Source organism: Fringilla coelebs, assembly GCF_963513975.1.
Source record: "Fringilla coelebs genome assembly, chromosome: 3".
Classification (NCBI taxonomy): Eukaryota; Metazoa; Chordata; class Aves; order Passeriformes; family Fringillidae; genus Fringilla; species Fringilla coelebs.
Genome location: NC_140030.1, coordinates 33,556,534 through 33,578,981, shown reverse-complemented (window position 1 = coordinate 33,578,981; position 22,448 = coordinate 33,556,534). Strand labels below are relative to the sequence as shown.

The 22,448-nt window shown below is 38.3% G+C and overlaps 1 protein-coding gene across 2 annotated transcripts in view; it reads right to left on the bottom strand.

The window, feature by feature from the left end:
• Window positions 1-21,842, bottom strand: part of BCKDHB (branched chain keto acid dehydrogenase E1 subunit beta) — a 106,681-nt gene extending 84,839 nt beyond the window's left edge. For both annotated transcript variants that reach the window (XR_014616084.1, XM_084203703.1), the window contains exons 1-4: window positions 21,679-21,842; window positions 19,159-19,236; window positions 16,516-16,584; window positions 259-392 (exon numbers count right to left, since the gene is read on the bottom strand). Coding sequence is in view for 1 of the 2 variants with exons in the window: in XM_084203703.1 (XP_084059829.1) it covers window positions 259-392; window positions 16,516-16,584; window positions 19,159-19,236; window positions 21,679-21,814 (417 nt within the window). In the remaining variant the exon portion in view is untranslated. The remainder of the gene's footprint in view (window positions 1-258; window positions 393-16,515; window positions 16,585-19,158; window positions 19,237-21,678) is intronic.
• Window positions 21,843-22,448: the final 606 nt, after the last annotated feature.

The window sequence follows — 22,448 nt, the reverse complement described above, 5'->3', positions numbered from 1 at the left end:
GCCTCAAACCAGATCTTTAATTTCCATTATTTAATAAGCCTTCAAATTGGCCAAGGTACAGTTTACTGTTTACAGTACAGTACTAGCACTGTTTGCAGTTTACGCCTGTTTACCTAAAGCATGCATAAATATTAGTAATACAGCTGTGGTTATATTTGCAAAAATTACATATTCAAACCAAGTACTAATGCTAACAGAAGAGTAATTTAAACAGATGTAAGATTTATTTTAACTGCTCTCAAATTTATTATTACTAACCTGATCAAATGCTGGAAAAATGTAATCTGCAAATTGAATTTCTGCAATGGCTGTAGCACCTGTAACAGCAATTCCAATACCAAAGCCAACAATTCCTTGTTCACATAAAGGGGTGTTGAAAACTCTGTCTTTACCTATATAAAAAAAAAAGAAGAAAGCACACATTCCTTTAATACAACCAGCTCTAAGTGGAAAATATTGTCCCAGAAATATTTTATTTATAAACAAGACACATGCAATTAAGCATATCACTGTTTAGGCTTTTTTAGGCGTAGCAACAATAACCATCCATTACAGGTACAGATACTTTAACTTGTAACAAATCAGGGGAAGAAAAGGAGAAACTAAATGAAAGCTAAGAACAGTTTCTGTAACTTACAACCTTGTGAACACTTGATGGAAAATTTGTTCTGATGTATTCACATTTAAATATGCATACCCCAAATCCTTGGGGGGGGGGGGGGGGGGGGCGGGATGCAAGCAAGTACTTGCAAGCGGTTTTAATAGTTTACAATAAAGATAAGTGTTGCTTCTTCCATTTTTTTTCCAGGCACTGACAAGTAACTGTCCCTGCTCAAAGGCAGACAGATGCCCAGGAGCACCTGTACAAAAGCACATTGCCACTTGTCAGCAGTGCCCATTCTTACCACTCTTCTCTCCCAAGGTAAGGCCACATTTACATAAATTGCTTTGTCTCCAAGGAACTGCAGCTCCTGCTACAAACCCAAAACATTTGATTTCATTTCTTCCCTATGGGAGTGCAAAAGGTTACTTTAGTCCTGACACATTTCTGTGCCACAGTAATTTCAGATCCCAAATATGCATCAATCTAATAGATGGCTGCACACAAAATTGTTCAGTTCATGAAATTAAAAACAAGGAAGGAGTGGGAGGGAGATGAAACACCACTACAATATCCTGTACAAGAGGTATTTACAATATTTGCCAGCAGTACTTTTCTGCCAAGGGAGTACAGCAGAAAAATCTTGGTCTGCTATTAAATCTTCCCTTTAGAACATTGGGTAGACAGTAGGTTTCTATAGGAATCCATCATGCATGAAAATGCCAAGACTCCAAATTGGATGGAAAAAATGTGCACAGTGCACACCAGTGGCTATGAAATAAGTTAAACAATAACAAAATAACCATGAATTGACTAACCAAAAAACCAGACTAAACTAATAAGTGGGAAAGCTGTTACTAGCAGGACTTCTAATTTCAATATCTGTAAGTTCAACTATAAAAAGGAAAGCTAACAAAAGTTTTCAGAAAGGGATGATTAGAGAACAACCATTGTCCAAGGCTGTATTGCAATATACTAAAGGGAGGTATGTTTTACAAATCTTTAAAGGACACATCTTTTATTTTCACAGGTCACGCAGCACACCTGTCACCCCTTGTATCCTGTCCATATGCATGTATATATGTATATATATCAGTGAATACATTTTTGGCTCTCCCTCTGCTTTCCCTTTTTTCCCCCTCCACCAGCAACATTCATTTAAAGCAAGTAAAAAGAGAAATGCCATCAAATGATACTACAGCGTTGGTGGTGTCAGTGAGGCTACACGAGCCAACACCAAGTCTAAAGAGCTGCCACAATTGCAGGACACACCATGATTTTTCATACGAGACAGTGGAAACAAAGAGAATGCAAGATTAATTTTTCCCCTAGAGGGACTCTTCATTGTGTAAATTGTTCTCAATCCTGAAGGAGCTGTAATCTTAGTTCCTATATTGCATTCTCTGTTGCACTCTCTCTGTTGACAGATATCATGGCCAAAAAAAGAGGAAAATAAACTTCCTGTGCAAACATGTAGCTGTCCCAGGCCTTACCACCACAACTGTGAAGGTACAGAAGCCCTGTACTCGTATCCATCTGTAATACCATAAACACTTGGCAAACACTTCCTTCCCTTCCTTTTATTTATCTAGCATACCATGAATTAGCCATCTTGATTCCCCTTCTCTTGCTCTGACACAATTAATTTAAACTTAAAACAAATCTTATTTTAATAAACTAAATATGTATTAACATTATGAAGACATATAGTAATGTTGGTAATTTTCCTTCCTACTTTCTACTTTCCTGCTTCTTTAAAGTCCATTGCCAGATCACTATTTGTCACTTCACTTGCTTACAGGATATTTTGATCTAAGGCTTATAGCTTACCTAACCTTATTCTATAGCAATAGATTTTTCAGAGTACACTGAAAAAGCCTAATCCACAGGTTCCATAAATAAATAACTCTCACACAAAAATTGAAATGTATTTGAACAATCCTGTAAAATGAGATTTTAACTAATAATTGATACAAACTTGAAAATTGATTCTTTGATATCAGTTTAGGGTGGTGAATTAATTTAAAAGCATGTTAGTCCCACCACACTAGCATGTAACACTATAATTCAAAATATAAAATACATCCTAATAAAACTGCTGAAATACTAAGGAAATATTAAACGAGAAGTATTTATTAAATGAGAGCACACATTGCTATCAATGGAGTATGATGAAATAAATGATGTGAAAATCATTAAAGCAAAAGTGAAATGTAATGAGACAGTTGCAATGTGAGGAGTGTGAAGCACCTAATTTGGAGTTTCAGGACTAAAGGTGCAATTCTGAAGGACTATGACTTAAAACAGAAAAGAGTGAGTGAGGGAACTCAATGAATGAAATTCTTTACTCAGGAATAGTTTTGATTGTAGCATCAAAACAATAATACTGACCACTTAAAAGAAAATCCTAAAGCACTTTACTATATATTACATCAGAAAACAACTTCAGACAGAGTTTTGAGGAGTAGAGCTTTCTTTATAAAACCTGGCCCCTTATCACAAAAAGACATAGACATTGTTAGGATAGAACAAATATATTCATATCCCCAAACATTAAAAACTGTACGGTGTTTCTTTAACCTTCTATTTTTATTGATACAGCATGAAAATCATTACTAAAACTATCACAAAATCTTTAAATATTTAGCATTTAAATGCATTAAGCCTATATATTTTTACCTATTTTATTTCACAGTTTCTTATTTTTCACTTTTTTTCAAAACATGACAAGGAAGTCCATTTTGACAAACCACCATTCACACCATCCTCTGCAAACCAGCAGAGTCAGATTTCAGCTGAAATCTGACCAAAGCAGATAAACATCCCAGAGATACTTTGTATTTCTATATTTCATTTCCTTACCAACAAAGAAACACTTCCTAAAACATGTTCCTCTCCTATGATTTGCGTCAGGCACACAGCTCAAAACAAACTAACACCAGCTCAAGGAGCTGACTGGTCAGCCCAGGAGAAAGTAGCAGCTCTGCATTTTCTGCAGCCAGGTGCGTCAGCCCCTGCAGGAGGACATTACGCCGGTGTGCACTTCAATTAACCTGCCTGGCTTTATAAACATCCCTGGTTTCAGCCATCTGAACAGGTCCTTGCCCTTTGCCAGCTACTCAGGGAAGCAATATGGCAAACAGGGAGGGTCATGGGGAAAAAAAGGATGATTCTTCTCATATCTCCATCCCAATAACTCAGGAGTAAGACTAGATGCATGTTCAGGAAGTAAAAAAACACTCTAGAAGTCTTCCCTAACAAGGAAAATCTGAAATTACGAAGAACAAACATTAAAGAAAAAAGCAATACTCAGTTCAATTTTACTTCAATATAAAAGGAGTGACCTTTGTGATTTTCAGAACAAAGAGTATCCCATGAATGTTCAAATTACCACTGACCCTTTGTGTAAGAGACAAAAGCTTTAAGGCAGTCTCATAGTCATCTTCTTGTTCGCCAGGAATAAAGAGTTTCATAGCAACCTAACAGAACATGTTTACAGACATTTGTAGTCGATTATTGTGCATTAATGTTTTGGCTGCTTCATCTTTATTTGTTCCAAGCCATCAGGAAAAAAGCATTTCAGGATTCTGCAACAAGTCATGTTCCTCTCTTAATTTAACTTCAAAAATGAGATATTCAAACAATATTAAATCTCCTATAACGTTAACACACCACGCAATGCTCCAGCTCTGAGTAATTTTATATCACGCTGCATGAGTCCACCCTGGACCATTTAGGTGGTTTGGGGAGTACTGCTAGTGATTTAGCCAAAGGAGAACTGTGCTTTGTTTTCAAAATACTGCTACATCACTGGTGCATAAAAAATGCATAACGCATCTTAAAAGACGTCAGTACTGAGCAGTATTAACAATATATGTGGAGAGCATTTTATTTCTCTCAATGATCTCACTGACTTCCATTTGAAACATCCATAAGAAGTCAAATAGAAAAGTCTAAGAAGCTAAATATATTAGGAGTTCAACCGAGTCAAGCTGCACATGCAGAAAGGACTGGAAAGAAAAGATGAGTTTTTTTGGTACTCACCAGGGACTTTGTGTAGAAAATTCAAATAGGAATTACTGATTTCCAATTAGTCCTGCCTTTAAAGACCTTTTTTAACCTCAAAATATCTAGGATTTTTCATAGATGTACTTCTACATCAGTCTACTAATTTTATTTCTTAACATAATTAAGACAATCTATGCAACATTTAAGCTTTCTTGGTTCCACCGTCCCTTTTAAGCCTCATTTTACAACTGGAGACTCTTGTAGTCTTCCATTTCTCTGATACTATGCAAGAAGGCAAGCCAAACAGTAAGTAAATTTACTCAGCTCTTTTAGAGCTCCTGGGTTAACACAAAACAGTTCTACTAAATTATTAGTTTTAATCATTTTGTTCTACCTTTTTTTTATTTAAAACATAGTCATAGTTCTCCAACTTTAAAAAAATAGGCCCTGTTGCTCTGAAGGGAATACTAGTAAATACACATTAACTTTACACCTGAATATAGAAATTTCAAATTTACTTGTCCAAAGCAGGGCTTCAGGCTCACTGACACTGAGATGGTTTAACTCTCAGTCTTGAAACCTTGCACATTAACATGCTGTGTTGTTTAAAAAGCTGCTTTTTCCAGAACTATCTATGTTACAATACATTATTTCACCTAACTGGTGATAAGTGATTATATGAACAAGATTTCATATGCTGAACTTCTAAAGATTACTTTTAACTACTGAGCATAGAATAACAACTTACAGAATTTAGCTATACTCCTCTCTTGTTCTTCCCCAACCCCGTATTCTGCAAAAGCCAAGAACATTTGTGTGTGCCCAAACATTCGTAACAGGCTTCAAGGACCCAGACATGCCTCTGGTATAACTCAGCCAACCAGTGTAAAGCCTCAAGTCAAGTGCAGTGATTTGGTCTCTTAATAGGACAAATGCATGTATCCACACACACTGCATATACACTGCCTATGCCTTCAAAATAATTTCAACATTTAATTACCTCGAATTAAAAAGTCATTCAAATTTTGATTGTTTAGCAACTAAGTAAATCACATTCCCATTACATTTTCTATAAATATTCCAAAAACTCACATTATGGCAGTAAGATACAAAAGTTAGTAAAAAAAGCATACTGCAAAAATCCATGAGCAACTGACAACAGGGTCAGAAATGAGTTTTCATGTCCTAAACTAAATTAGCTTCTTCCTATTTTGCTGCTGCAAAATCCACTATCATGCTCATTTTGCAACAAAGGAGCTGACTTCCTATTCCAGTTTTAGACAGAAGTTTTTAGACAGAACTTTTAAAGATCAAATGACAGATAAGTCTTTTTAAAATGGTTTCACTTGTTCACAGGAGTCCTAATTATGCTTCATCAGGGGCAAAAAAAGAAAATCACACAAAAAATGCTTTCTTCTGAACCACTTGTCACTACTGTGTTGCCCAAAGTAAAGGATACCTGTTCTATCTGGCAAGTGGTAAGAACAGGAATTCTTCACAGGTTTATCATACATGTCACTGACATAGCCAACACTTCAGAAGAGCACTTCAAGTAATTTGGAAATTAGGAACAGCTGAAAGATATATTTTCCTTTTAAGTCTCCCCCAGTTACTAAATCATACATTTGAAGAAACACAAATGTTTGAACTAGTAGCTCTAGCTCAAAGTGTTCTCAACAAGTCATTCTTTGACCTAAGTTGATGCATTTTTCTTCTGAGAGCTTATTAGATCACAACTACACTTTCACCTCCTCTCCCCCAAGATTCCCTCAGGAGAAAAGCCTGCTTACTGCATTTCCATTTAACCCTCACTCTCACAGACTACAAATAGTATCAGTCAGGAGAACTGCTGAAGTACAAAGAAAAGGTTACCATGGACAGAAATTCCTATAATCTGTACTGTTACCAAATTTTAGGTTTGGAAGGAAAACTTTCTACTAAAACTTAGTAAATTCTGAAAGTTTACAGCATGAATACAATATTAATAATGTCTTTGTCAGAGTTACAGAATTTTGGATTAAAGAGGACCCAGAAAAACTCCACAGATACCTTTGCCTTCCTAAAGCAAAAAGTGTTTGGCTCTCTCCCCAGTTCATATTTCCTGTCATTTGTGACAAACTAGCAGCCACTGAAAGCTGAAGAATAAAATGAAAATATTAAAATATGTTATGTAATTCTCTCCCTTTCTCAAGGAAGAAGTGGGAGGAGTTGGGGGAGGTTAATGCAAGGCTTTGGCTTTAGCTTTGAATGCTGGTAACCTTGCAAGTCATTTAATCCTCCCACAATGGAAGAGCAGCCAAGCAGTAATATGAACAGAGGGAGGAGCAGATTCTTTTCAGGTACACAGTGTCAAGTGAAAGAATGATGCAAAAAAGTAAATGAATTATAATAAAGAAAAACTCCTCACTATGACAGTAGTCACATGGTGGAATAAGCTGTCCCAGGAGGTTGTAGAAGCTCCTGCCTTGGACATGTTCAAAACTCACCTGGACAAGACCACATGAAAACAAAACTCTGTGTTGAGTACTGACTGGTTCAAAACAGATGACTTTCAAGGTCTTCTCCTTACAATCCTCTATGGTTTATTAACAGCCCCAAGCAGGGCTACATGCTGTCTGCCAAAACTTTTTATGCCTGTCCTTTTTACCTGTCCTGTTCATGGAAGCAATTCATGACATCAATAAAATAGTACTCATTCAGATCCACACTCTTAGGAAAACATTTAAAAAGAAGCTCAGTGACAGATTTCCTCACCAGAATTTCTTTTTACTTTTCTAAGGGACTCTTGGAGGAAGAGGAGGTGAAAGTGTAGTTGTGATCTAATGAGCTCTTGGAAGGAAAACACATCATCTTGAGTAAGAGAATGACTTGTTGAGAACACTTTGAGCTGGAACTGCTAGTTTAAACATTCATGCAGGCTGTCCACTCCACACTGAAATTCTCCTCATCATCTGGCTCATACACCCAGTTGCAGCCTAAAGAAAAAAAAGAGCAATGCCTAACTGGACAAAGCATTCAAATATTTCTCCAGCTATGATTAATAACATTCCTTTGTCAACTGCAAAAAACTTTTGCTGCGTGCAAAGCACACTTGCAGAAAAGCATAACTGACATACAGTGAGACATGAGAAGCTATGCCAGATGACCAAGTGCTTACTTGCAAAAATATGCCCCAAAATTGACATCTACCAAATACTTATATGTGGGTATAAGCAGAGGACAACACAGGAGCTTAAATTACAAGGCTTAGGTCAGTTCCATGCATTTTCACATCATCTGCAACATGACATGACATGACAGAGATCCAACATGAAACACAGAGCAGTTCTCAAAGCTAAGTATTGCAACCTGTCAATGAAAATTCTGCTGTAATAAGCTGCACACACCATCTGGATGACAAATCAAGGAGTAGGCAAAAATGTCAAATACAAGTTACCCTTTCAAACATTCCTCAGTATCAGTAGTGTAGATGTATTTTATAGTAAATGTGAAAGCATGCTGGATCTACCTGGAATTGTGAAGCAAGTGTTCTCAAGACAAGAGCAAGGATTTCATGTTGCTGTAGAAGTACTCAGGAGCAAAGAGCTCAATGACTGGAAACCTGCACTAATGAAAACCATCTTACAAATCTCACTGGTGACCATGCCTGTCCCTTTATAATGCAAAGCAAATGCAAGAGAAAAATTAACAAAGTGGTCTATACTTGGTGCTTCCATATAAGTGTGAAAACTCTGTGCCAGGTTTTGAGGACTTAATGTTTCTGCAAATTAAAAAGAGACTTTTTATAATAAATGACTAGCATGTTGTATCAACCTGGTCACTGGAAGATGGCTCTGAATCAAGTCAAAATAAAATTAACCTGCACCTCAAAGTGCTTCTGCTGCAAATCTGGTTAAACAATTCCCAAACTTGGATACTAATCTTGATTTTTTTTTCACCCTTTTAGGCTTCAAGCAAATTACTTCCAAGAAAATTCTTCAGAGTTTTATTCCCTGTAATAAAGCCTGCAGAACCTTCTTAAATTGAAATTACCATCCTCTTACCACCAAACTCAGAGTAGAAAAAACAGGAAACATATCAAATTAACCCCAGTTTATGAGTGGGATAAATAAACATACAGATAAACAGAGGGAATCATAGGACTAACCAAAGAAACTGAGAAACACTTCATTCCACCTAAGGAATTGCAAAGGCATAAAGAGAGATGTCTAAAAGAAGGTACACAAAATGTGTTTACGACCTCGTATTAATACAGACTGCAAAGACTAGTTATGCTCATCAATTCCATCTTGGGTCTTTAATACATAAAGTTTCATCCTCCTTGACATGATATTAGCAAAATACTGTTTTTACATGATTTACTACAAGTACTTTCTGAAGTGGAAAATTCCACTTTTATGAAGTTCAGCAGCACATATTCTTTTGCCCAGCAATGTATCTTGAAATATCTTAAAAATGTAAGAACAGCTTTCTCTTTTTACTCTGCACTGAGTATCAAGTTCTATATTAAAAAATATGTTCCTTATCTTTCCCTCAAACAGGTTTACAACACAGGAAAAGAAATATAATAAGCATTAGCAAGCCCCAAATAAATAAAATACAGTTTTCACAGCAGGCACACTATCAGAATAATTGAAAACAAAAACAAAACTTAAATAAAAGCTATTTCGGTCTGACAGTGACTGATTTATATCATTATCCCACAAATAAAAAAGGTGTAGAAAGGACATACTACATTTTACCAAGTTTTCAAATAACTTTCCTTCTAACTGTAAATCTTCAAGAAAGAATTGGCCATTTAGGATGAAAATGAACAAAATGTACTATTGTGTAATGAGTCCGGAACACGTTCTCCAGATGTTACTGTTCAAAGACATTTATATAAATCAGAACAAATCCAGGTCTTGCCAAACTGTTCTGGAAGAACCAGGCAAGCAAGCTGCAGAGTTCTTCACTTAAATCTATGCATGCACAAAGAAATGAGGATAACCAAACCCCAGGCTATTAAGTTTTACTCAATCTCACACAAATAGTCATTTTGAACTCTGAATAAAATGTTCCACCCTTAGCTTATGTCCATGATGTCAAAAATTCTGAACTCCTTCCTTCTACCACATGCAATGTTTTAGGAAGGACCAGGACATATGCCAAAGAAGCACCATGTTTCTCCAGCAAGCTTGCAGTCTGCATTTGAAGCATCGAGATAACATTTTTCTATCTGCTTATACAGTAAAGCCCTAATACCTATGCTACTTTAGGCTGAGTTTTTCCTCTTCCTCATAATAGCCCTATGGTAATGTTCTAAAAGAATGTAAAAGAAGACACCATGATTATTGATTCAAAATTCCACATAAAAACCTCAGAGTGTCTTCCTACCTATTGAATTAAGATCCAACTACCAGTAGGCTTTTGGGAAGCAGAACACACTGCTTTAATATATTGCATTACAGCCCATCCAAACTGTGTTCTTTTACTCCTTACCTTTCCACAAAAACAACCAGAACAAACCAGAATCTCCATTAACAGATATCTGCTACCTTACCAGTAAAATTAAGTGTAGTCTATACAAGAAAATATGTCCTGAAATCACTACCAAAAATATTTACAATATAAACATTTTAAAGTATCTTACGTATTTTGGAGGCAAACTATCAGAATTTTTTTAAAAACAACTTTATACTATATCTACTTCTATTAGCTCAGCTTCAAAAGGTTCTCCCATCATTTCATGCTACTAAAAGCCATCAGGACATTAAGCAGTTTTTGCAAGCACATCCAAACTTCAGCCAACAACCTTCACCAAATACCATAACAACATGGGAACAACTCTTCTCACCCATGCTTTCCTCCATAGGCTTTTACTTAAAACACAGAACTTGCTTTCAGGAGTTTTCTAAAGCAAAAGCTCACAGAATAATATTGTGCTCAAGTAAATACTTATCTTCAAAGAATGACTACTATTTTTTTAGAAAAGCTGGTGTCCCTTGGGCATGGCTAGGTACAGCTATCTCCTGGCCAAATAAACAAGGACTCATGAATTCGTTTACTGGACTATAAATAAACTATTCATTTACTGAGAATGAAGTGTTCCCTGAAAACTCACACAGGTGTTTACACCTTAGACACAAGATCTACAGAATAACAACCAGGGATTACAGCAGATCAGGTGTTGTAAATAAAATATTATTGCTAAGGTGTTGTAAAAAAAAATTATTGCTGAAGACAAGCTAGCATTATCATGGGATGTAACAACAGAGAGCTGTAAGCAACCAGGTTTTACTCAGTAAAGCACATGAGTATAGCATCCGGTTTTGGATGCCCTATATCCTCCAGCCGCAGCAACCAGCGTTCAGAGAAATTGATCAATAAAGAAAACCTTCAAATCATAACAATAATCCTGCACTGGGACCATATATGTAGGAAAGCCAGAGAAACTTCACCACTGAAGGCTAAAAACAGCCTTTGCCAGCTGATCTGTCCCAAAACATACCCTGTGCTTCAGAGAGAAAATTTTGTAAGGACGACAGAAAGGAAAGAAAAACAAATATGGAAGTGATAAATAAAATCATTTTTAAAGCATCCAGCTGATTGCTAATGTGGCTAGGTCATCCTGACATAAGGAACATAAGGATACTATTTTCTTTCCCAGCTACAACTGTGGTTTCATATGTAGTTCAGTCACTCGCTTTTTGCTGAGTTTGAAACTTGCCACAGGGGAAATTTCTGGTTTAACTCTCCCTATTCTCACAGGATTCAATACAAGTGTTACCTCTTTTTCTGATGTTACTTTTTTGCCTGTGATTTATCAATTTGCAGGAAAATATCCTGAACTCTCTGAATAGACTGAAATTAGTGTTTGCAATCTGCTCCCCATCTATTTCACACTTTTTAAAAAATATGGTTTGGAAGAAAATAATCCTAGCAACTATATTTACACTCCTAGCTGCACCAAAATAATAATAAAGCACAGGAAGTGCTTTATTATACATTATTATTATACATACAACATACATATTTATTATACATTATTTTTATACATACAACAATCCTATAAGCTTGAAAATATTAGGGAAAAAAGAGAATTAAATTTCAAGCTACTTGTTCATTCCTCTTCCACTCTACATGACAAAACTATAAAATGAGTAAGGAGAAAAGAAAATGAAGCTGCTTATTACACATTTACTACAATCTGCATGTATTAATGTCTCTAGCTATGTGTGTACCTCAGTATTACCTAAAAGGAAATGATCTAAGATTGATTTTGTTTTATCCTACATATAGGATAGTAGTACATATAGGAGTGACACACAGTTGTTCTTACTGAGTTTCATTTTATCAAGCATCCACCCAGCAAAAAATCAATTAGTGGCTGCACAGCAGTAGATTAGAAAACACTTAGGGACTAAATCAGGCCACAAACTGACAGCCAACACTGCATTGCTAATAAAGGCAGCAAACATCCCTCTAGAACATTTCAGCAATGCTACACAGAAACCTTGGGAAAAGCACTTTGTTCTAATTGACTGCATTTGAGGGTATCATAAGCTGCTGTGGGCATTACATCAGTGTGCACTGACACACAAAAAGAGGGGGACAGCAATAACAGAGACCAAACAGAACAGATAAAAAATAAAAAGCCATGAGTCAAAAACTCTCCAATCAGTGATGGGACATTAATCCAGAAAGGAAGAACCCTATCTTCCTCTTGTTCACTCCATGATCACACAGAGGATCCCAAACAGTGACACATTAACCACACGAGCAAAAGACAAATGCATTCCAAAATACTTCTAAAGAACAACTGCTGCTGCATCTCCACAAAGATCAGCTTTGGTATCTCTTTGGTACTCTTTGTGGAGTAAGTTCAGAACTCCTGAGGGACAGCATTAGGCCAAGTCTCTTATACCCTGGGCAAGCATTTGCTTCTGGTAGGAGATACCACAGTGACATCCTCCTGGAACTGAGACAATCTTTGAAATAAAAACTCGCATTCAATGTATTCACATTCTACCTGTATTTGCAAATAGTTGCTAATAGTTGCAAAGAGTTGCAATATTCAGGAATTCCCTACTGAAAAGTAAAAGACTCATTTACCCTACTCTTTCAGTCAAAAATAAGTTTCAATAGCTCAAAAACTCAGGCCTGTAAATACTGGGAATCTAACTTACACAGTCACCTAGACTCCCTTGATGGTAAACAGAAGGACATTCCATGACAAGGAATTGCAGGTTGCTGTGCAATAGGGAATTGAGTGGAACCTTAAAAAGTATGCAAACTTCATCTATAAAAGTGAACATATACACCTAAAAAAGTCAGCTCCTACTCAAGCACTGCTATGGGGAAAGACCTGCCAAGCTCACCTTTCTTCTCTTGGACTCTCAGAGTTCTGAGCAAGGACTGATCCTATTCTACAATCTCAAAATATCAAGCTCTGAAATCAGAAAGCTCCTGATCCTTACCCTTGCTAAGGACAATCTTTTGACATTGCAGCAAGCGCACATTAGATACTCCCTTCAAGTGCAGGCCAGAATAGTATGAAAGAAAAATCACCACAGAGGCCAAATCACCACAGAGGCACTTACAGATAAGGAAGCCCTCAAGCTGTAAGTGTTTGGAGGATGGCAGAAAGAACATTCAAGGAAAGTATTATATATATATAGTTCACTTCCCTGTTTAGGTAATTTTCATTTCTTGACCACAGTATAGAGGATAGAGAAGTCTTCTTTTTTTTGAGTTACACAAAAAACACCTGCCCTAGCATTCTTCTGAGTTACATCCTTTGTCAATCACTATTTCTGCTATTCTTATTTCTCAGTCTTCTCTTGTTTTTACCTCTGTTTTTTCCTCCCATTTCTTTACCTCCTATCATCTGATTCCTACCTCTGATCTCCTCTATATTTCTGTCATGAGGATGATACCCATCTTTACATGTCGCCACTTTATTTCACACTTCAGGCAGAGCAACAGGATGTATATTCCCATTCCAAGATTGTTGTTTCAAATCCATTTGCAGACTCAAAGACAAATGGACAGCACTTTCTCTGATGGATTGGAATAATAATGTACTTCTCTTAAAAAAAAAAAAATTAAAAAATGTTTGGACACATTAGCTAGGCCTAGTGTGATGTAAAGTGTAGGCAGTTTACATCACACTGTTCTAAGGACAGGAAACACCTCCAGAGAGCAGGACTACAGCACAGGAGGCATTCCTTATTTCAATAAAGATACTCTAGAGGTTAGAGGATGTAACTTCAGCAAAACAGTGACAATCAAAAACTTATCATAGGGTGATGGGGAAGAAGATAAAAAATAAAACATGAATATGCCTTCCAGGGTACCAGACCAGAGAGAGAAGACAAAGAAAAAACACTGTACAACACTTATTTCCCTTATCTGAAAGGAACACTCTGCATAAATATTTCAGAAATTCTACTCATTTTCAGAATTATACAGCGACAGATTTTTAAATATTCAACTCAATGCCAGAAAATTGGAATAATGCATTTCACACCTTAACATAAGATGCACAGGAACAAACATACCATCTTAAGTCATACTATCATGAAAATTAAATTTCCACACACTGATTTATTTACATACAATTTCTTAATTAAATATTTTTAAACATAATTCCTGGTAGCACATGAAAAAATCATATGCTCTAAAGGTTGCATTTATTTCCTTAAAAAGTCAATGAGCTTTCCTCCACTTACTAGTATGGGTCTCTGGCTATGTTTATACAATGTAACACACCACTGGAAAAAAAAAACCACCAGCTTTTATATTTAATGACCAATTTATTCTAAAAGCAAATTTCTTTTCTGTCTCTCCAGAGAGATTTCAGTAACATTCTGGACACCAACCAACATCTCTATAATACTACTGCTGAGTATTACTATATTAAGTTCTTTCTACTATAATATTAGATTCTATTTAGACCTTGACCTCTATGAAAGTGCTTTAAAATGAACGATCAGTTTTTATCAAAATAACAACTTACAAGCATAGACTGCCACCTAGTGATACTAATTATCTACAAGGAAAAAGAAACTAAAATGAAACAAGAATCAGCCTCTCTTCCAGGACAGAAGAAAAAAACCCCATTCATTCCTTCATATTTTATATCAACATATAGAAACAACCTCACATTATATTACTTACATCACCTACTATAATTTGACAGTAAATTCAGGAGGGGGATGGGGAAACAGTAAGTGTACGTAATCTTCCTCATAACATTCATCAGGTTGGTTGGTTGTCACTTCCACGTATTTTACAGGGAGTAGAGCCTTTTCCTAAAACAAGCATCCCATCTAGAATTTATTTAACCTCTGAGACTGTTCTGATAGGCAGACACACCCCTCAAAACACTGTATTCTTTCAATTTTTTGCACTTTAAGTCTTTTCTGTTTCTCCTCAGCATTGTAACTATATTTTCAGTACATCCTCCAGTTCATCTTTTCCATTCCCTCTTCAGCCACTGCCTGTTTTCTACTAAATTTCACTATCAGTGAGGAAAGAAGCTGAGTTACCCATGTCCTCTTATCTGCCTTACAAAACTGAATTCCCATTCTGTAAATGAGTCCTAAATTCAGGACCTTATCTTCAGACTATCTTCCTGTTCAAACTTGTATTTCCTCTTATACACCCTGCAGAGGTTAGTATCCTTTTTGAGCAAATGGCAATACTAGTTTCATTAATCCTCATTCAATGTTCATATAAGTACAATTGTACTTCATAAATGTATAATTCCCATGTTCCCTCTCACATTTTAAAGGAGTTCTTTCCAAATATTCCTGAAGTCACATCATAGCTTCCTCAAAAACCTCATTAAAAATCTTTGATATTATACCCATGAAATAAACCTGACTGTAGCTAGACTGCTGATGTGCTGTGACTGCTGGCCATCATGCTGATTAGCACAGTGTAAACAGTCCTTTGCACTCCCTCAACAGACCCCCCTGGGCTGTCACCGAGTCTTTGAACAGCACTGGCAGGTTGGAACACACTACCAAAAAAATGCTACTACAAAGAATTTTCTTCATTCCAATATTATATGACTGTCTTACATCAAAAAAACCCATCAAATGACCCTCACAGCACCCCCCCAACAATATAAAATTTGTCCCTTTTGTCTTTTAAACTGCAGATGTTCACTAAAACCCAAGAAGGTTGCTTATGCAATCATGTGCTCCTGTTACTTACTGCCCAAATAATGGGCAGTTGCCTGTGTTTCCAGCAACTGGTTGCTGTCTCAGAGGCTTGGTGTTCATATGGAGTCCAGTACACACAGTCAATACATCACACCAGTTACAGAACTATACCTCGGTCTCAACAACTGCACTGAAGATCATGGCTAACAGAAGTTCTATCACTAACATTTAAACTGGAGAGCAAGAGAAAATCTACATAAAAATTAAAGCAGAGAAGCAAGGCAACAAAATATGGTTGTGTTTCTGAAACTTCTTAGAAGTATAACCTTCATCCTCTCCCTTTTTCGGTTTACTCAAAAAAAGGTGGATGTTTGTTCTCCAAAATGGCTGTATCACATCTTTATTACCATTAAATAGATTTAATCACTTGCTGCAAAAGGTCCAAGTCATCTCTGTGCCTTGAAGAAAGTAAGCTGCTGAAACTAAATATGTTATAACCTCTTCTTGTCTGTAATAGCCCAGTGGGGGAGTAGCAATTGCCAAATTAAAAGCTGTATCTTGTTACTGTCTCCACAACCAGCTTCCAAGACCTGTAAAATGCTATACACTAATTACCCTGCATACATGAAACATTGATTTTATGGTTTTTTAGCATTACAGTAACAACACTTCTCACAGCAAAACGGGTTTAAAAAAAAGAGCAGAGATGTTAATATGAAACTGATGTCAGATTTATAACTTACATAAACTTACCATACTTGTCTCGTAAGCCAACTGTACATCTGAAGACTCCACCAAAGGCCACATCTTCACCAAATATAACTGAAATAAGAACAGTAGGGGAGGTCAATATTACTCCAACACATCTTACTATAAACAATCATGTTTCAAAGGCTTTTACATGAGACACTAACAAAAGTAACTCCTAACATTTCATTTCACGCCAAGATTTATGTAGATCTAAGCATTTCTCATGCCTGACTATAACAAATGAAGAACCAAGGTTAATGAGGAATCAGAACACAGCTGTCTCAAAACACAATTCATGAAAATTATTCTGTTAGGCTTTCATTAGCTATCTACTTTTTTGAAATATCCTATAGTAACACAGTGTCTAAAACTAAATGAGTAAAATTCCAAAAAGCAATTACACTCAGTCACAAATGAGTCATTGAAATTAAGGCTTCTGCTTCAACTGGTAACCATTTTCATTCCTTATCCACAGATTTCAATAAATATAATGTTTTGAAAACCATCAAATTGAAGTTTTTTTCAAAATATCAATCCAAAATGAAATGTCAAGCCTTCTCCAAACATACTTGCCAGACCCCCGAAGAGTGACTTCAAAGGAACTCCTCTACAGACAAGATGACTACTTAATAACTAGCACTCACTAGTTCTCAGTATTTAACATTACTATTCTTGAAGTCAATAAATTTTATTACTAAAAGCATTTGCCTTTAAAACTTAGCTTCATATCAACTAATCTGTTTGTGTTTTTTTCTTTGAATTTAGGGGATGGTTACGTCTAGTTTTCTTAAAACAGTTTTGTTATCTGCTTCACAGAAACAACTATTGCCCATTTCAAATTTTTAAGCATGTAAGATGTGAAGCAATATCACCAATAGCTGTTTGCATGAACCAGGGTCAGTTCTGATTATTCCACAATTCTTCAATATTCTCCCTATTCTAAAGGACGCAAAACAATAAGTTAACCTTCTTCCCTATCAAATACTATTCTTAATTAAATAAAATAAAATTCTGATTGGAATCACTAAAAGGGATTAACATACTTGTGCTAATCACATTAGTGGCACCACTTAAAGAAAAATAAATTCTATAAAGATGTAAAGTGAATGCACTCAGGGAGTGTACGATTGAACCATGTCCCTAAATCACTTCTCTAATTTTAACAATAATTTGGGTGGGGTTTCATGTACTTAAAATCTTTGCAAGTCCTTTCTGTTACCATATGGCTCCTTACTTTTGAGCCAGCTGGCATCTACAAAAAATATTCCCATTTAATGCTGGTATCCACAAACTTGAATGGATTTACTCATTCAGTTCAGCCACTGAAATGTATTTTCCTGGAGACATTCTAATTCTCATCAACACAAGTATGAGGATTTCCACACTTCAACAGCAATTGCTCAATCCCCATACAACTAAAAACATATGAAGGACATGTTTTCCACTATGAAAAGTCCTAATTAATTCAGTGAGTGCAGTGATTCTGAGAATTCACATCTGGACAGTAGAACTCCAACATGGTCTTGCAAAGAGCTTTACAAAGACTAAGCACTGCAAAGCTGAGGAGCAAGACTGGAGCCTTAGAGCAACTGGTTCTCTAAAGGCTCAAGATCATATATGACTCTAGCCTCCTGATGGACTAAAATACTACTTGCTTTTATATGGCTGATGCTACAGAAATGGTAATAAAATCTGTTCTTGGCTCTAATTTAGCCTCAGTTGTCTAAGTTTAATCTAATCGAGGTGCATATAAAACAGCTGAGATTGAGAGGGAATGTACAGAGAGATAGTACTGGACACACAACACGGAATTTGTCCCAACAGATTAGACAGTTAGTCAAACTTTGGGCTGAGAAGTGATTCAAGCAGCGACAAAAAGGGCTACTAACAAACTCAAAAGAAAATCCAAAATTACACAAGATGATGCAGTCTTAGCAGCTGTGTTCATGGCATGAAGCATCTCTTTCAGATATCTGGCCATCATCATGCCTTTGTTAGGACAACAGAAGCAAAAGGCCTCCTGCTATATATAAGAATTAAAAGTAGAGTAAATAGTTTTTTAAAATAGTTTACGATAAGGCTTTTAAATCCCATTATAATGAAGTAACATCTTCTAAGTCATGGGTTATCCAGACCACAAAAGCCTAGCAAATCTTACACTGCTTATGCACAACAATGAACAGAAATCAGTAAAGCTATAAATTAATTTTGGAGGGTAGGGAAGAAAGCAGAATGTACAGAGTGAGGAATACATGGTCTCGTAAAAAATACCTGTTTTAGGGAACAGAAAGTTTAAGAAATGCAAAATAATGTTTACATTTTCAAAACTCTTACTAGTGGGACTCAAACTGTCCTCAAGGACAGTTCTCATCAGTAATACTTTAAACATATTAAATAATGTATCTTTTGTCCTCACTTTCATGTGAAATACACAGAGCTAATACAGAAGATACAACTGCATTTTAGACCATATAATCCATTAGTAATCTGTTAATGCAACACTTTTTTAAGATATGAGATCAAAGTGTATTCATCACTTATTAAAAAACTTCACAGGCCATGAGAAATACATTAAATATTGTACACAGACAGGCAAACCAAAGCACAATTTATATAAAGCAAAATACACTAACAAGTATAAGGTACCTGCAGTTGGATCTTTGGCTAAAGCATTGTCCAAGGCACTTGTTATGGATTGGAAGAGATTCATCTTCTGAGTCTGCCCTGTGTGAAAGTGATCATTCCACAATTTAGTTTGGTTCAAAATATGAAGTATATTAGAAAACAGCAGTGCAAACACGCCTAAAATCTTTACCATGAAAAACAAGATCCCTGCTAGGAATACCCAAGATTCATTTGTTGAATAAACTTAAATTATGGGATAGATGTGATTGAGCATTGTATACTTGGCCTTTGCAAGGACTGCAATTGCTCTTGCCTACAGCAGATGCAGCTTTGCAAAGCTCAGTCAAGCACTGGGAAGAATGCCTTCCTTTTCAAAGGAAGAAACCAACATATCATTGTTTTGAGGACTGGGATCTCTCCCTCCCGCCCCTAAAATTCACTGAAGCTTACTTTATCATTCTTTAATCCCATCTTTTTAAGCTCCAGCCTTTCCCATTTACAGACATCTATTATTATCAGACATTTTCTAGACCACTGGCCTGCTCTCTGCGCTGCAGTTAGTAAGTGTCTGAAGCTTCAAATCCATACTTCAAAGAAAGAAACTTGGTGCTGAAGTAAAGCAAGCTGTTTAATTCAAACCAAGGCTACCAGAATGCCCTTCTTCATTCCAGCACTTTTGGGAAAAACAAAGATAGACCAAAGCAAAGACAGACCAAAACAGTAGCCTAGTCCTTACTATTGTGACCAATTCAGATTCTCCAAGCAAATAAAATAATTCTTGAAAGAAAGCAAGTAAGAAATTGCTTGGATGACATCTGGCAGCTCTTTAACTGGCAAAACCTCTGAAGTCATGACTAGAAGCCACAGTCCAGGAGAATGCTACCTATCAACACACACAGTCTGTAAAACTAAGTAAATAAATGAGATTATTAGATGAAGATCCCACGCAAACTAACAGGTGTTAGAATTCAGAAAGGTGAACTACATTCTTTTCCCAGTAGTTATAGCACCTCTCAACAAACATACAGCTTCCCTTTCTTCTAAATCTTGAATTAACATTAGTATTTTTTTGTTAAAGACTCATGTCGTGCTACACCTGAGTAGCTGAATAGCTGCACTCCTACACATTCCTGCGCTTGGTAACTTCACTTGTTATACTTTACATGGCCCTTTAAGGAGAGGAAAATGTGGAAAAGAAAATGCTATGGGAACTGTTCAAGTTATACAAAAGACCTAATGAAGAAAATTTACAAATTCAAAAGAAAAGCTCAGGAACGTCAGCAGTTTCTCTTTCCCTAGTCATCCCCTTCAGTACTTAGGTTATCTTTTCTACAAGATACCATCCTTCCAGTATTTGAAATAAATAAATGGCTATTACTTAAGCTACTGTCAGAAAGTCCTCACCAGGATAGTCCTAACCTGCTTCTCTTGCTTATAACACAGGCCTTTGTATAAGCCCCACAGAGGAAAGGGGGAACTAATTGTGCCTTTTAGATTTGAACTGTCAAGTTGGAAAAGCAATAGCTTAACAATATCAGGATCAGTATTGCCATAATTTTATTTCACTTTCACTGCTTTTCACAAAATTTCAGTGTATTTTGACTCACAGGGAATTAGATTTCTACTAATTAATGGCAATAACTGGCACGCCACTCCAGAGCTTTGCATGATCTCAGGCAGGGACCTACCATACCCAAGCTTCACCACGTGGCACCTTGGCTGCCTGAACATCTTTGTCACTAATGGAAACTCTGTTTCTGTTGGTCATGATCAAGATGCAACACCAAGGCATCCAACCAAGTAGCAAATTTTATAGAGCATAGTGAAGTTCACGTGATAGAAACAGCTGTTCTGCAGCTGGCAGGCTTCTTCCAGGAGAACTCAGAGCTAGCCATTTGCAGGGATGTATCTCAGAAAAAAAAGTCAAACGCCATGCGCTGCTCATTTCCAAGTTATCTGTGTTTACTCTCAACCATGAGACCACGAGGATGACCTCGAACCTTTCAGCGGACAGCAGTCTTTATTCATCACAGGTTTATTATCACACTCATGACCTAAGCATGCAATACAAAAACTAGGATAGATATCAAGTCACTAAGTTACTGCTAGAAGCTTTTGGTACAGGACAGGGGCCGAGGATGGCCTTGCAGGTCTGAGCACACGATGGGCCCATCTACCGCAGCTCTGGCTCTGACAGCCCCAAACATTTCGCCCCCCCACTGTCGAGGGGGCCTGCCGGCCCCGCCAGCGGCCTGCAGGGCCCTTCCCACCCGCAGCCCAGCATTTCTGCGGAGAGCCCGCGGCTGGCAGCGCCGAGGACACAGCGGGGTCACGCGGCCGTGCGGATGCCTCCGCCGCCCGGGGCCCGACTCGCAGCGCCCCCCCGGGCCCCCGGCGGGTTCTGCCTGCCTCCCTCCCTCCCATCCCGGACGGGGTTGCTGGCGGCCTCCGCCAAGAGGGCGGGGGCGACAGGACGGACCCGGCGGCAGAGCGAGGTTGAGGCCGGCCTGCGGGGCGGACCCCGGCCAGCCGCGCTCTCACCGTACTCGCTGGGCGCCGGGTCCGGCTGGAAAGAGAAGTGCGCGGCGGTCCGGCGGGGCGCACCCGGCAGCGGGGCCAGGCGGCCCCAGAGCCCGGCGGGGAGCGCCGCGCGCAGCGCCCGCCCCGCCGCCGCCATCGCCGCGATGCCGGGCCCTCCGGGTCCCGGGCCGGCCTCCCATTGGCCAGAGCAGCGGGGACATGGGCCAATCAGCGGCGGCTCCGCGGTGGGTGGAGGAGTGGGAGTGAGGGAGGGAGTGAGGGAGAGTGGTTTGCTGCGTGCGCGCGGGGGGCGCGGCCTGGGGGGCCGAGGGAACGAGCACGGGCACGGGCACGAGCACGAGCACGGGCACGCGGCAGCCGTGAGCGCGCCCTGAGGGCGGGAGCGCGCTGCTGCCGTTCGCCCTCACAGTCACGGGGACACGGAGAGCCACAAGCCGCGGCCACAGCCACAGGCACAGCCACAGGCACAGGCGCAGCCATGGCCGCAGTCATAGGCACGGCCACGGGAGGCCTTGCCTCGGTGCTGTCACAGTCGGAGCTAAAACCAAAGGCTTCACCTCTCCCCTTAAACACTTCTCTTTTCTTCCACTGCAAGAGTGTCACCAGCCCAGAATTGATCATAGACTGGTTCAGGGTGGAAGGGACCTTAGAGATGATCTGGTTCCAACAGACTTGTCAGTGCCCGGGATGCCATTCACTAGCCAAGGGTTCCAACCCGGCCTTGAACACTTCCATGAATGGGACATCCACAGCTTCCCTGGGCCACCTGT